This window comes from Salminus brasiliensis, chromosome 4 (genome assembly GCF_030463535.1).
Source record: "Salminus brasiliensis chromosome 4, fSalBra1.hap2, whole genome shotgun sequence".
In the NCBI taxonomy this organism is placed as follows: Eukaryota; Metazoa; Chordata; class Actinopteri; order Characiformes; family Bryconidae; genus Salminus; species Salminus brasiliensis.
Window position 1 is genome coordinate 28266104 of NC_132881.1, and position 15196 is coordinate 28281299.

The 15196-nt window shown below is 38.4% G+C and overlaps 1 protein-coding gene across 2 annotated transcripts in view; it reads left to right on the forward strand.

Annotated features, from left to right (window-relative positions):
• Nucleotides 1–15196, forward strand: part of sema4ga (sema domain, immunoglobulin domain (Ig), transmembrane domain (TM) and short cytoplasmic domain, (semaphorin) 4Ga) — a 48851-nt gene that overhangs the window by 15086 nt on the left and 18569 nt on the right. For both annotated transcript variants that reach the window (XR_011979637.1, XM_072677857.1), the window contains exons 3-8: nt 8666–8811; nt 9054–9116; nt 9201–9299; nt 9449–9542; nt 10923–11036; nt 11349–11503. Coding sequence is in view for 1 of the 2 variants with exons in the window: in XM_072677857.1 (XP_072533958.1) it covers nt 8666–8811; nt 9054–9116; nt 9201–9299; nt 9449–9542; nt 10923–11036; nt 11349–11503 (671 nt within the window). In the remaining variant the exon portion in view is untranslated. The remainder of the gene's footprint in view (nt 1–8665; nt 8812–9053; nt 9117–9200; nt 9300–9448; nt 9543–10922; nt 11037–11348; nt 11504–15196) is intronic.

Genomic DNA, 15196 nt, shown 5'->3' on the forward strand with positions numbered 1-15196 from the left:
TACTAAAGCACTCCCCTTTTCTTGGTGGAGATGTGGGAGGGAGCTTGTTAATGTCAGTGTAAATTCAGGCGTAGTTAAAACGGGCTAAGCTGACCAGCCCAGCTGCTGGTTCAGCATTAGATAAATGTGAGTGGGCAGCCATTTATTCCAGAGTACACTCAGAGGATAGTCACTCTTCCCAATGGGAGAACAACGCATACAGAAAAAAACACAGTCTCAGTGCTACATATACAAACTACACACACACACGAACGCAATAATTGGCCTTGTTAAACATCTAGGGTCCTGTCACTAAATTACTGTAAATAAAATGTTTGGTGGAAATGTGAGTGAACATTGTGTCCTTGGTCATGGTCTGGCCCTCATGAGGTCTTTACACATGTTTACTCAGCAAATACTCTCGAGGCAATCCCTCGCTCTCTCTCTCTATGTTTTTTTCTCTCTCATACACAAACACTCATTGTCTGATTTATATTGTTACAAATGACAAATTTGGACTTTGTCTCAGTTGTTAATTTGCTTGAATAACTCTCTTTGTTTTTCATTCTGCTCTTTATTTACCACACACACACACACACACACACATACACATAAGTTTGCTGTTGTAAAATGTCAGGACAGTCGTGCTTTTTATTTGACCCATGCACTAATCAGTCATTAACACCACCTGCCTTATACTGAGTATGCCCCCCTTGTGCCACCACAACAGATCTGACTATTCAAAGCATGAACTCAACAAAACCTCTGAAGGTGTCCTGTGGTATCTTGCACCAAAACATTAGCAGCAGATTCTTTAAGTCCTGTAAGCTGTTAGGTGGGTCCTCCATTGACACATTAGTGTACATGACCTGATGTTTTGGAGAGGTTCTGACCCAGTTGGGTAGCCATCGCAATGTGGTTCTTGTGAAAGTGGCTCAGGTTCTTATGCTTAGGTTTTCCTGCTTTTAACAAATCACCTCCAAGACTGTTCACTTGCTACCTTTGACAGATGCCACTGTATATGAAGATAATCAGATAATGTTTTTACTTCACCTGTCAATTCATGTGGGGTAATGTTATGGCTGATCTGTATATGTGTCCCATCCTAGATATTGTTGCTGTCATGTAAAAACCTTGTATCTCAAAAATGGCAACTTTACAGGAAAAGGGAAAAATGAACCTTCAATGGAAGTCAGTGTAGAAAGATCTCATTGTAAGTCGTTTTGGAGCATTTCTATGTCTATGTCCATTCATCATGACATTTTGATACAATGTAAAACACTTTAAGAAATTACGTAAAAACATTTAAATATTGGCATAAATAGAGACGCAAGTTTTTGCATGACAATAGTGATATTATACTATATTATATGCATGGTTTTACCATTTTAAACTTGCAGCCTTTGTATATGCCTTTACAATATCAGGACCATTTTTCCAGTCCTCACATTGTAGGTTACCTCTCTTTTTTTAAAAGGTTTTCGCCTTACAAATGGAAATGTTTTGCCAATAGAATTTGGCTTTGGAGCAGATAAACATGAACCTATTGGCACCATGCCTTTTGAAACTGTGTTCTCTGGAATGATGTTGCTCCATTCATTACTTTTGGGATGAGTTGGGGATGAGGTGTGGTGGTAACCATCCTAACGCTCTTGTTGCTGAATACAATCAAATCTTCACAGCAGTGCTTCAAAATCTAGTAGAAAGTGTTGTAGTAAAATGTTTATTATACCTTGTGTTTGTTGACAAATTATCCTTAAATAATGATTACTCAACTTAGTATTAACAACTACATAATCATTGTGTGAAACCTTGTATTTTATATGCATCTATACAAATGATTATCCGATACTTATATCATGTAGGCTTACACACATAGCTAACAATGTATGGCTTGTTTCTAACCCACATAATACCCACTTGTAACACGTATTGGTGTGCGACATATAGAGTCACTTTGCATGGCATATTACTCACCCACTTACTAACTTACATGATATTTACTCATAAGACGTATTATAACCTTATTACATTGTATGGCCTACTAACTTCACTCCACTCGTCTGCGACTCTTTCCACAAAACGAACACGCAAGGTGTTGCGCCCCGGAAGAGGGGTGGGGTACGGGCAACACTATGTAGACATTTTTCTACAAAAGCCATTCCTGCACAGTTGAGACAGTTACTCCAACAAAAGCAGGATGCACTTTGATTTGATACTCTTGATTTGGGAAGAAACCATTAATGAGCAGGTGTCCCAGTACTTTTGTCCAAATAGTGTATATATACACACATGTATACACATACACACACACTCACAGCTGTCTCCCACTGTGGCAAACTGAATCATGTCTGGGATCTTCTATTGATTAGTTAATTAGCAGTGGCAGCTTTTCAGTTCAACAGGCAGGGCTGTCAGGCTGAGTGAGCTGTGTGTGTGTGTAGCGATGGGTAAGAAGTGCCTTATTTAAAACTAGCGTCTTGTTTCTGAACCTGCTGTAGAAACTGGTCTGTGGAGAGTAGTAGTCACTGTGCAGGCGTTACAGCCACTGGGTGGATGTTCATTTATTCCTGTGTATATTTGAGCTATGTGGTTTACAGCATAGGTGTAACTCTGATATTGTAGATGGAAATCGGAAGAGTTTCTTTTAGCTCATCTTTCTTCAGGTGTGTGGCCGTCTGTCTCGCCCGTCTCACCTGATTTAGACGAATCACAATGGCTGAATAAAACTCCAGCCTAAAAGCAGGAAGGGCAGTCATTGTATTTTTAGCTGCACTATTGTTACTCCAACTGACAATACCACCTAAACTGACTACGCTTCAGTCATATAATCCTTCAAACCCAGAAACTGAAAAACTCACACTGTGTAACCCGGTTTATATATTGGCAGCAAGCCAAGAGGCTAGGAACTGCCTTATTAACCCCACAGCTCTGAAGCTAGCCCCCCTTTGAACACTCTACAGTGTTATTATATTTTAATTTTTTTAAATCTTAGGAGACTGTTGCATTAGCCTCGCAGCTCCACTATCTAAATCAAAGATACAGACTTTAGACTTTGGTAAACATGTCTTGGTAGCTTGTCTACCTTAACATTGTGTTAATTAGATTTTTAGTGAACCATTTATGTAGATATTACTCTGCATTTGCCTGGATGCCATTAGAATCAAATGTTTTGCTGTCTTGATAATGAATTAAATTCTGTTGGTTTGTTATATAATTACATTTACTACCACCTGCCTAATATTAAGCAGGTCCTCCTTGTGCCGCCATAACAGATCTGACCATTCGAGTGTATGGCCATGATGACCTCGTCATTTCAACATCATCATGACATGTTTACTGGTGTTTGTCCCTGCTGGTTGCTCTACCCTGACCTCTCTGAAGTTGTAATAATCAAAGCCTGGTTAGATAACCTTGATTTGGATGTTCAACCACTGTTTATGTAACCATCGTGTTGAATCTGTGTGTGACGTACCTGTGCAGGACACTAATGATCACATCCTTAGTAGTTAGGGGCATGTGTTTGGTGGCTTTGCATGTGTGTTGGGTGTGTGTGCACTTGTGTGATAGAGGTGTAAGAACAGGATGTCAATCAGTACATCATGTTCTCTGAGACGCTGGTAGGGATTTTGGGCCCCATGTAAAGAAATTATACTGGACCCCACAACTGTAACAATTCTGCCTAAATACTCAATTAAAACATGTTTAGGGCCCCTGCCAGTCACAGGCCCTTAGAAGTCCCTAACTCTCCTAATCCCAACCTTCTGTTGGGTTTTATCAACCCAAATTAGACCCTTTTATGAATAATTTGGAATGAAACTAATATAATTAGATTCATTTGTAATGAGTTTTTGTTAAGAATTGAACACAATTAGTCGAGAGTTTGTGAGTAGTGTCCAAGATTTCTGTTTTTCTACACATCAGCTGACAATGTGTAAAAATGTGATGAATGGATTGTTGTGAATGTTTTTGTGACACGATTTTACAGCATTACAAGAACAGGCTTCCTGAATTTTCTACAGAACAAATCTTACAGAAATCTCAATTTGTGATTTGGCTTAAAGACATAAAATGTATTTTTCATGATGCTCGGATTAGTAAACATGTATTCAACCCAACCCAAATGCCCAAACACCATATAATATAATAAGGGGTAATATTAGGGGTAATATTAATTTTTATATATATATATATATATATATATATATATATATATATATATATATATATATATATATATAATATTAATAATGGGGTAATACTTATTGTGTTGTGTTGTCTGTCTGCACTTGTATTGTGTTGCACTTGCAGATGTCCCAGTACTATATATAAAAATATTCTGTTTTTTCACAACAGGGAGTTGTGACACAGATTGGTGGTAGTTGTGCTGTGCTGGACCTTCCAAGATCAGGATTGATGATCCCTGCTTTAAGACTCTGAACTGCAAATCAAACCAGTGTTGCTTTTCTCACACTGTCCCTTGCAGGATGGCGGTCACAGCAGTGTTAATTTAGTTGGCAGATCTGTGTGCAGTGTGTGAGTCCTGTCATTACAGGCAGGTGTTCAGGACACAGTTCAGCTTTTTAACCTTCTGGTAATCATGGCCACCTTCACCTTGACCCTGGTTTACCTGAAGCCAATGAGCAGAAGAGGTCTGTGTAGGTTGCTCTGGGAAGCGACTCTTGGGGAAAAAAGCCAGGGATAAGGAGTGTGTGTCACTAATTCCCTTTTAACTAGTAGTTAGTTGCTACTTCTTGAGATTTTACTAAAGCAGGGTTTTATCTCACGTTCTCCAAACTGCTTGGCCATTAAAACGATCTGATGACTAATTGAGACTAAGACTGTGACTAATTGAGCACAGAGGTGAACTTTGTATTCTGTGGCATGTTGGAGGTTGTGCAGCTGACTCACATATTGAGGCGTTTTTGCTGGCATGGTGAGTGCTGCTTTATCTGTGTATGTACGGCTGTGTTTGTGCATGTGCGTGGGTGCATGTGTTTGTATGTATGTGTGTGATTGCACGCTAGGGGGGAACTCAAAAGCCAGATATGTATAAGGACAGGTGTTATCTGCTAAGAAGAGCTCTGTAAGTTCTGAATACTTTACAAGGGGTTTAGTATTTTTTCAGTTTTCAGTAGAAAGTTATCTTCTGACACAACAATGTGCACACGTGTGCAGCACCTCACTGAAGAATGCAGTTTGATTGAGCAGTAAAGTGAAGGCCTGCACTGAACAACGTTTGCTGAATGTTCTTTAAGTGTGTGCATAGATTTCACACAAACAAGTTATGTCATGCCAAATTAAAGAAGCAAATAAAGAATTTGTATCAACATTTAGTGCATGTTGCATTTAAGGCATTTAGCAGAGTGACTTACAAAGAGCTTCACTTTTTAATCAAGAAATATCCTTAGCTAGTTTTTATAGACTCAAATCCATAAGATACCTCTAAGCTAAATACAAAAGATGGTGACCAGAATACTCAACATGCATACACTTTGCACAAGTACTCTTGGTGAGGTGAGACAGCGACTCTGATGTTCGGACACCCATTGGACGTTTGATCCACCACTTCGGTGCCAGGACAGTATTCCGTGGATCTTAAGGGATGGTGGGTCAAGCCGAGCCATACTTGAAGCTCAAACGGGCTCTTGATACTGACTACTACAGGCTTTTGACCATTGCCATCAAGTACCTAGGGGCTGGTCCACTCTTGGCTTTTTAGGCCAGCTATAGCTATAGCTATAGGCCATGTTAATTTTTTTTTTTTTTTTCAGTAAATTAAGTTAAGGAGACTTAAGGAGAACTGATTTTTTTCTGTACATTTTGAAGTAAGAACTTGATATACTAGATGTATACTTTTTACAACATTCCTGAGGATTTCAGGACAGTTTGTTCAGTAGGTCTGCCTGGGACGTTTTTTTTAACAAGTCAGCACCTGTGACTGTGTGTCAGTCAGTCAAAATATACACTATATGGACAAAAGTACAGGGACACCTGTTTATTCATTGTTTCTCCAAAAGCAAGGCATTTAAAAGAGTTTATCCTTCTTTTGTTGGATTAACTGTCTCCACTGTTCAGACAAGACTTTCTGCTAGATTTTGGAGCGTTGTTGTCAGGAATTGATAGCATTCAGTGTCAAAAACATTAGTGAGTTCAGGAAGTTGAATGATTACATAGATCATTTGCAAGTTGTGATTTGATGTGACCCTGTTATTTTGCCTCAGAAAGTAACTCAATAGTATACATTGCCGTGGCGCCTCACAAGAGTCATGTAGCTTAGAATACCATAGCATAGCTTTGTTTTTAACACTGTAACAAGAACATTGTATATTTTGTAGTCACTCCCAAGTCTTGCCGGATTGAGTTGCTGTCCTCTTTGTGTTCACTTTGTAAGCTAGCTGAAGAGATTACAGCCAATCAGTTAGGGGGTTAGCTTTTAGCCTAGCTTGGCAACGGCTCACTTCCACAGTATGTCAAATTCAGGTACCAAACTTTCATTATTCAACTAAACTAATGTAATTAAGGGGCATAGCTAAATAACTACTTTTCTGGGGCACAGCCATTTATAATTTTTTTTTATTATTATTTTAGATATAAAGAGATTTAATTAAATGTTCTTGTAAATGTTGTTTATGACTAATTCTGATAATTGGACATTTTATTCATTACATATGAATATTACAATTTATGACAGGCTCTAAGGAGACACTGTATATGACAGTGTGTTTGTGTTTGTGTGGTGTGACGCATGTATAAAAGAGAAACATGTGTCAGCAGGGAGGTACAGTGTATCTTATTTATACTTCCTCTCCCTCTCTCTTTCTGAAGCTGACTCCCCTCTGTCACTCCCCAGCTGTGTTTGACATCTTTCTCGCTCCTGTTGATTGAATGCAGTTAATACATTGCCAAATCTGGATGCAGTGCACAATCTGTCCCCTTACTTCACCTAAAGCAGTTCTTGCCAGATACACCCACGCAGGAGAGGCTGGATGAGTAGGATGTGTGTCCTGGCTTTGTGTTGTCAGTGTTGCTTTGCTTTTACAGTTTCAACGGAAAAGCGCAGCGATATAAACATGCCACCACCAATGGGAGGGATTTCTGTAAAGCAAACAAGGAAGCAGGGTGCCGTCTGTGTAATTGTGTTATGTACACCTTGTGTTGAAAGGGCCCCTCCTACGCTTAAGGAACTGATACTCTGTTTAGTTTCGCATAGTATCATTTAAATAGCTCTTTAAACAAGCTGTGTTGATTGTCACTGATGTAATCACTGCGCAAATAAAAGTCAAGCATATTGTGTTAAATCGTGACTGGAAAAAATGGGAATACAGCCACCATGAAATACTACTTTAAACTAGACAACTCGCTGCTGTAAAATATAAACCTTGTTTCTCCAAAAAGAAAGAAAACTTCTTAACTCAATGGAAGTCAATGTAAAAAGATTAGGTATTTTTGGAGGATTTCTTTCAGTCCATTTATCATTAGTTTTAGCCACAAGTTTGATCCAATGTAAAGAACAACTTTTTATTTAATTTATTTGATTTAATTAAATTACATCAACAAGTGAAAAACAGCACGACAGCGACAGTTTATACATGTTCATGTTTTTTCATATTCATACCCCCCTCTTGTTGTGATATCAGCCCTTAAACCGTTTAGATACTTCAGATTTTTAATTTGTTCTGTTTAATTTTTTTCTTGATGTTATGTTACTGATGGTATGTTTGGTCTTATGTGCCAAAATATTTATTTTTAATAATGTTTATATGATCATCCTCTAATCTCTCCCTGTCCCTTAAAAAAGCTTTTTGTGGTTACTGTGTAGAACTGATATATGTTAATGACCTCTGTTTTGATTAACTGACCAGCATGGGTGGTCAAGACAATGGTAGTCTGAGAAGATGGATCTATGTGTGTTGGTTTTTGTGACACTGCCAAACCAGTTTATTCAAAGCGGACTGTTTTTGCTGCTTAATTACTATACACAGTCATATCAGAATAGTATGTAGTGAATAGTGGGAATAGCCAGATGACACTAGTGAGATGAACTGTATTACACCTTTACTATGGCGGCCCTAGAGCATCCTACAAAGTTAGCGGTTTCCAAGATGACCCCCTGTCACAGTCATACCAGAATATTACGACACACCAGTCAGTTGTTGCAGAGTGCAAAACAATCATCATGGAAAAACAACATGGTTTGACTGATGCCCAAAAGGAAACCACTAACTTGTGAGTGCCTCGCCTCAGCATAACAGTGGTACCATACATACCATTGATGCCAGAAGGGAACGCCGTCTCCAGTGAGTGGTACAGATCTACACTCCACTATGGACCAGTTAACCTCTATAATGAACACCTTCTGTAACCTGATAAAGCCCACGCCACAATGTCTTGCGAGAGTTGTCCGAGCCAATTAGTCATACCACAATTAGGTAGGTTTGACCGTGTATATGGACAATATATTAGGAAGTAAATGTTATGTTATGAAATTTAAGCAGCATGTTTATATACTACTGTTTTGTTTAAAAGACAATCTCAAAAAATGGAAAAAGAAATCTTATTATACAAAATCTGCTCTTCCTCTCAATATAGACAATGATCAACAACACTCTATAAGGCCCTATTAGACTTTCGGTATTCTGAGACCATAGTGTGACCTCTGTTGCATTTCATGTTTGTGTGTCAGGGCTGTGGGGGTGCAGGCGCTTCAGTGGTTCTGCTCTGAACTACAGTACACTGCTGCTGGAGGACGAGGCTGGAGTGCTATATGTTGGAGCCAGAGAGGCTCTGTTCGCCCTGCAGGCTGCTAATATCTCCAGCTCCAGTCACACTGTGAGTACCATTCAACTGGCCTGGACAACACACACTCTTCAGTGTCCTTCACAAGTCTTTTCTCTGAAATCACTTGAATAAGTCACACAAGACCACGGAATGTACAGTGGAAAAATAGATTGATTAGATTTTCTGAGATTTCTGATCACAAGATCTTTCCCTAGAAGGAAGAAAAATATTGTTCAGGATGTCTTTATACAACATAGCATTTAAAGAATGTTGCCAATCTTTTACTTGTGCAGATCGACTGGGAGGCGCCAGAAGACCAGAAGCAGCTCTGCTTTAACAAAGGGAAAGATAACAAGGTCAAGATCTTCATATTTGCTCCTCTGACAGTACCTTTCCACATGCCTCTCCACTTTACTGACACATTTTTATTCCTTTTACAGACAGAGTGTTTCAATCACATCCGCTTCCTGCAGAGATTCAACACCACCCACTTATACACATGTGGGACTCATGCGTTCAGCCCACTCTGTGCATATATTGTAAGTAATCGCAGTATCAGTAGGAGTTATAATAAAAGATGTCATTTTTGTTTGCTCCTTGAACTGTCATTTCCTCTGAGCTGTGTTTTATCTTTGCTAGTTAGGCTGTCAGCGGTGGTTTTTGATGTCGCTCTCTTGTGCCTTTTCAGGATGATCGAGAGTTTAAGATTTCTTCTGTTTTTGAAGAGGGTCGGGAAAGATGCCCGTATGACCCTGCTAAAGGCTACACTGGCCTGCTTATTGGTAAGCCATCAGTCAGCACATGTCACTTCAGCCAAATAATAAGAGGAATAAGCCAAATTCATTTTGTCTTGATCTTAGTTGGTACTAGGGCCTATCATATACTGTAGTCTTTACTAGGGCTATCACTATCAAATCATCTAGAGCTATCACTTTCAAGACCAAGGACTTATTACTAATCTATACCAGCACTATTGTTACCATTACCATGTAGTCTGTATGAGGTCTATCACTACCATGATCATATAGACTGTAATAGTTTTATCACTAGTACTATCATAGCCCTACAATAGACTATATGATAGTGATAGCTCTAGTATGCTGTATGAGTATACATTACATTACATAACATAGCTGATGTGATGGTGATAGTAATGACCCTAGTATAGACTATGTGATAGCATTAGTGATACCTCTAGACTATATGGTGGTGATAACTTTTGACTATGTGATAGTGATAGCCCTAGACAATTTTTAGTGGTTTATTTAGACTACCACTATCCTATTGTTTATAAAAGGACTGTCACAATCATATGTTCTACACTAGGGCTGTTCCTGTCATATTGTCTATACAGGTCTACATTATATATAAGGTCTATCACTACCACTATCATATGTTCTGTATGAGAGCCATCACTTTCATGTCATCTATACTAGAGCTACTACCTACTACCTACCTACTTTCACTATCACTGTCAAATCACGTACACTGTTCATTACCACTGTTCCACTATTATATTGTCTATACTGAGGCTATCATAACCACTATACTATTATCAAATTGTCTAAAATAAGGATATCGCTATCTAAATGATCTGTACTATGACTATTACTATCATCTATGTTAGGCTATGATGACCACTATACCATTATCTTATTGTTTGTAAGAATGTATAAGACTATATAAGTATAGACTATATAAGTATATATGTGTATGTATATATATATATATATATATATATATATATATATATATATATATATATATATATGTCTATACTTAGGATATCACTGTCACTATCATAGGGTTATAGAGTCTAGGGCTGTCATTATCATATGATAACAATACATCAGTTATTTTTTATGGTTCTCATTTTACTTTAGACAATTTGACAAAAGAAGAACATTTTAAATTGTTATTCGACACTATGTGGGAAACAATGCATGGTCCTTCAGGCACTGTTTCTTACTGTAAGAGAGACTGGCCAATCTAATGTAATGCATTATAACACAAGTTACCAGCCAATCCTTATTAATTCATCTCAAAGGTAAATTTTGACAAATATTTTTAGTTGTCATGGGTAATCGAGAAATTGTGACAACAGTTGTTCACACTTCATCATAAAGCCCTTCGTACAATTTTGGATCTGTTCCTCCTTTCAGATGGGCAAATGTACACAGCATCTCAGTATGAGTTCTGGAGCTCTCCAGACATTCGCCGGAACTCGCCAAACCCCATGCTGAGGACGGAGGAGGCCCCAACTCGCTGGCTTTACGGTGAGTGCATCATCACATATGGAATATATATATCTGCAGTACAGCTACAGCCTGTGTATTTATAGACATCTACCATATCACTGGTCTCCAGTTTAACAGCTTTCCATACTTACTGTCTGCATGATTTACTGTTTACTTCAAACGCTTAACTGCAGCATGGTTAAGAAATGAAACCATGGAACGTCTCACCTGAATTTGCACAGTGGTGTTTTCCAGAGTTTTGGCTTCCTCAATGGCCCAGCATGGGCAGAAGCCTTTGTCTTCACTCTGAATGCCCTGTTTATTAACAGCGTGTTGTCTGGTCTCGTGCAGAAGCTGATTTTGTGGGCTCTGCTCTGGTGAAAGAGAGTGTGAACAGCTCTGTGGGAGACGATGATAAGATCTATTTCTTCTATACGGAGAAGAGTCAGGAGCACAGCCCGTACTTCAGCCATAGCAGGGTGGCACGGGTGGCCCGTGTGTGTAAGGTATGAAACAAATTCCCTCATGCGCTCAGCACACGTTCTTAACCTGCAACCCCCATTCCTTCCCATGACAAATGTTTGCAAGATATAGTGGTTCATTTGCTCAAGCACTGGTGAAGTAAAGGTCCTGCACTAGTTTATCTTGGAACATGCCTTCACATAATTGGAAGGATAATGATTTGGTGATGTAATGCTGCACATGCTCTCTGTGCATGGTTACCAGAATTCAAGTCAGATGCTCATATCCATTTTCAGGTTGCTGTGCGAAGCGCATCCATTTTCACTCTGGGCTGTAAATTGTGTTCTCACTTACACCCACACAGAGACTTTATACTTTATACCTTTATACATCCTATACATCCTATGTCAGGATATGGGTTCAGAGATATGTCCCCTATGTATTATGATTACTGTGTGTACCTACATGCAGGGGTGGACAAAGTATAGTAATCCTGTGCTTCAGTCCTCTGAAGGCTTCTGCTTACATTTGTACTTTAATTTTGACTTTAACTTTAACTTTGTAAGTTAAATTAAAAAGTACATACTTTTAAGTGTACCTAAGTATCGCTTAGAGGTACCATAGAATGTCATATTGGCATAGTACAACAGTCAGAGTTGTACTATGTCATGCATTGTAATATATTATAATATGTACATAATATTGTCACAATAGCTTGGTATGTTAAATAGGTTAATATAACCTCAAACACATTTTCACCCCAACCAAAGTCACATATTTATTATTATCATTAAAACTACTGCATCAAAAATGCATTCTTTGACACATTTATGTTACATATTGATATTATTTTGAATTTATATAATATATTTATATATCATAGTTTATAAAGCAGGCAAAATGTTCTGTGTATTAAAAATGATCAATAATCATTGTAATCATAATAAAGCAATAGTCAGAAACAAGTTACATTTTCAATACTTCAACAGCACTCTTGAATATTATAGCTGTAATTGGAATGTTGGTATTTGGGTTTGAGGTTTAGTGAAAAGCACAGTATGATTGGTTTGCTTTAATATGAATGCCCTTTATACAGTAAATTGATTCAGATAGACATGTTTTTCCCCTTCCCCTTAACTGTAATAATAATTTAATAATAACAAAGAAAAATGCTTTTGCAGTAAAATCTGTAGCTTGTGTAAAAGGCATTTTACAAAGCCAGGGCTGTCTTGTCATTTCTCACACAGTAGGCTGTGTCTGTGTTTTTTACTGTTTTCCTGTTTTTCATTTTCATTTTTGCCCCATAAATATACAAAAATAAACATGTACACACATACATTCCACTGTGAAAGAAAAGGCCAGATATGTGTGTGTGTGTGTGTGTGTGTGTGTGTGTGTGTGTGTGTGTGTGTGTGTGTGTGTGTTTTCTCAGCTGAGAGAGGACTTTTTCCTCAGAATGCTGTTTATTTGAAGTGTGTATTTCTACAAGGTCCCTAATAGGGTTTTCCATTGCCAAGCATCTCTTTTACAGGCAGCTCTGTTCCCCAGACACTGCACTCTCTTCCCTTCCAACCTCGTGGTCTACCTTTACACTCCGATCAAAGCAGGAGCCTCAGTTAACTACAGGCTCCCTGCTGTCACTCAGTTTATTTATTTATTTATTAAAGAATTCATTCATTGCCTCTCTCACTGGTGCTCCAGCTCTCGTCAGGTGCTGTATGGTACACCCTACTCAGCCAGTCAAAGCCTATTAGAGTGTAGACTCCTTCGGTTTACTTGAGCAGGATGCTCTGCCATGGTTTCCATTAGGAATTTGGCACAGTCTCCAAGGTCAGGATGCAGCTGGTTGCTTATTTAATGCAATGACAGTGACGAGTGCACACCCAACTACAACTCCTATCAGACAGCTCTGAACTGTCTCTCCCTTTGGCCGGAAATTGACTCCTCTAACACCAGTAGCAGATGTAGCCTGCTTTTCATTTCACTGGGTCCCTAAGCAGTGCCTCCTACTTTATATTCTCCACAAACTGATCACAGGATGATGGTTACTGGAGCTCCAGTTGATCAAATTCCCATTTGGACTGCCTTGCAATGTAATTATGAAACAGAAGACAGTCTTTGACAGGTCCTTTGCTTGCTAAAACAGCTAAATAGCACATATCTTAGTGAACTGTAAGTTAATCATCATCATCACCTTCTTTTCGACTAAGTTCTACTTAGGGTTGCGGTTATGTATTATAGCAAATTGTGGGCCTTTTGTAGGGCGGGGGCCTTAAATAGTTCAGTTTTTACTTCATGAGTAAGGACACATTCATGCAATAAGTATAGGAGTGTAGAATAGGATATTTACTCCAGAGTAAGGGTTAAAAAAATATATACTTAGAATACAAATATAAAGTAGAGATAAAGTGAAAATACTTGAAAAAAAAGTACTTAAAGCAACATTATGTAGCATTTTTGCCTTAAAATAACTTTCAGAATCACTGCGATGCTCCACTGGAATGCAAAACGGAGAATAGCACCTCTATTCTTGCTACTAAGGGCTCGACTAAGTAACTGCTAACTGCCCTATGTAACTTTGGTAAAGTGGGCAGGATAATACTCTGAGTACAACTACACTGAGTATAGTTGCTAAGTCACATTTGTGTAAAATCCACACATGCTTCTTTCATTTTTTGTGGCTGTCCAGAAATGCATGTGTCCTTTAGAGGGTGCTCAAAGCACAAGTTCCATTTCTTGACTGCAGGAGGAACCCTGGAGCAAGAAATGCCAGTTCTTGCATAATGCTGCTTTAAGTACAGTATTGCAGTAAATGCACTTAATTACCGTCCACCACTGATAATGATGCTAATGATAATCTTTCTTATCAAGTAGTGATAAATGTAAAGTAATTATACACTACTGTATATTCCAGTTTGCAGAGAACTGTTAGAGAAACTGTACTGTATCCTAGTATGGGGCTTCCTTTTTTATTTTACATTTGCTTTGATCTAAGCCCCTCTTATGGAACAGCAGAGAATTTTGGACTTTCAATAAGCCAGACTTTACAATGAGCACATCTGTTGCATCCAGCTGTCTAAAACTGTTTTTTGGACCTCACCGAAGAAGAAGACCCATTAACATGATTAGTGTGGGAATTGCTAAATGACACAAAACTAGTAAAGTAAGGTAACTGGCATTGCTGGGTTATCTAGAATTAGGTATGTGATGGCTTGTTTTTTGCAATGATACTTGAATGTAAAAGACGCTTGTCTGCAATTACAGTAGCGCTCTGAGCACACTGTGGGTGGATTGTGCTCTCTATGTGTCAGTTCACGCAGCAGGGTCACTCTAATGAGGAGATTATCCTTCATTATCTGCATGCTAGCAGTGAAACACACTGCAAACACAGACTCACTCAGGCTTACTACCGACTCAAATTAATCTTAAGTCACAGTTCATCTCCATAAAGATGCCCCAGAAAAGTGAAAAATAAGTCATTTGAATATGTTTTCATGCTGGATTATGCAGTCTCTGTTATTTGTTTCTTTTATACTCTTCAGTTTATTAATTCTTTAATAGAATGTATTTGCATTATTATTTTACTATATTTAAATGTTTACTTTTACAGTTTGAGTCTGCAACTGCAGGCACATTCTCTATCAAATATTCCCACATGTGTGGGAATAAATACTTTTTGATGCATACCTAGAGGAAGATGGTTCTATAGTACTGAAAAAGGTTCTTTGACTGAAAAA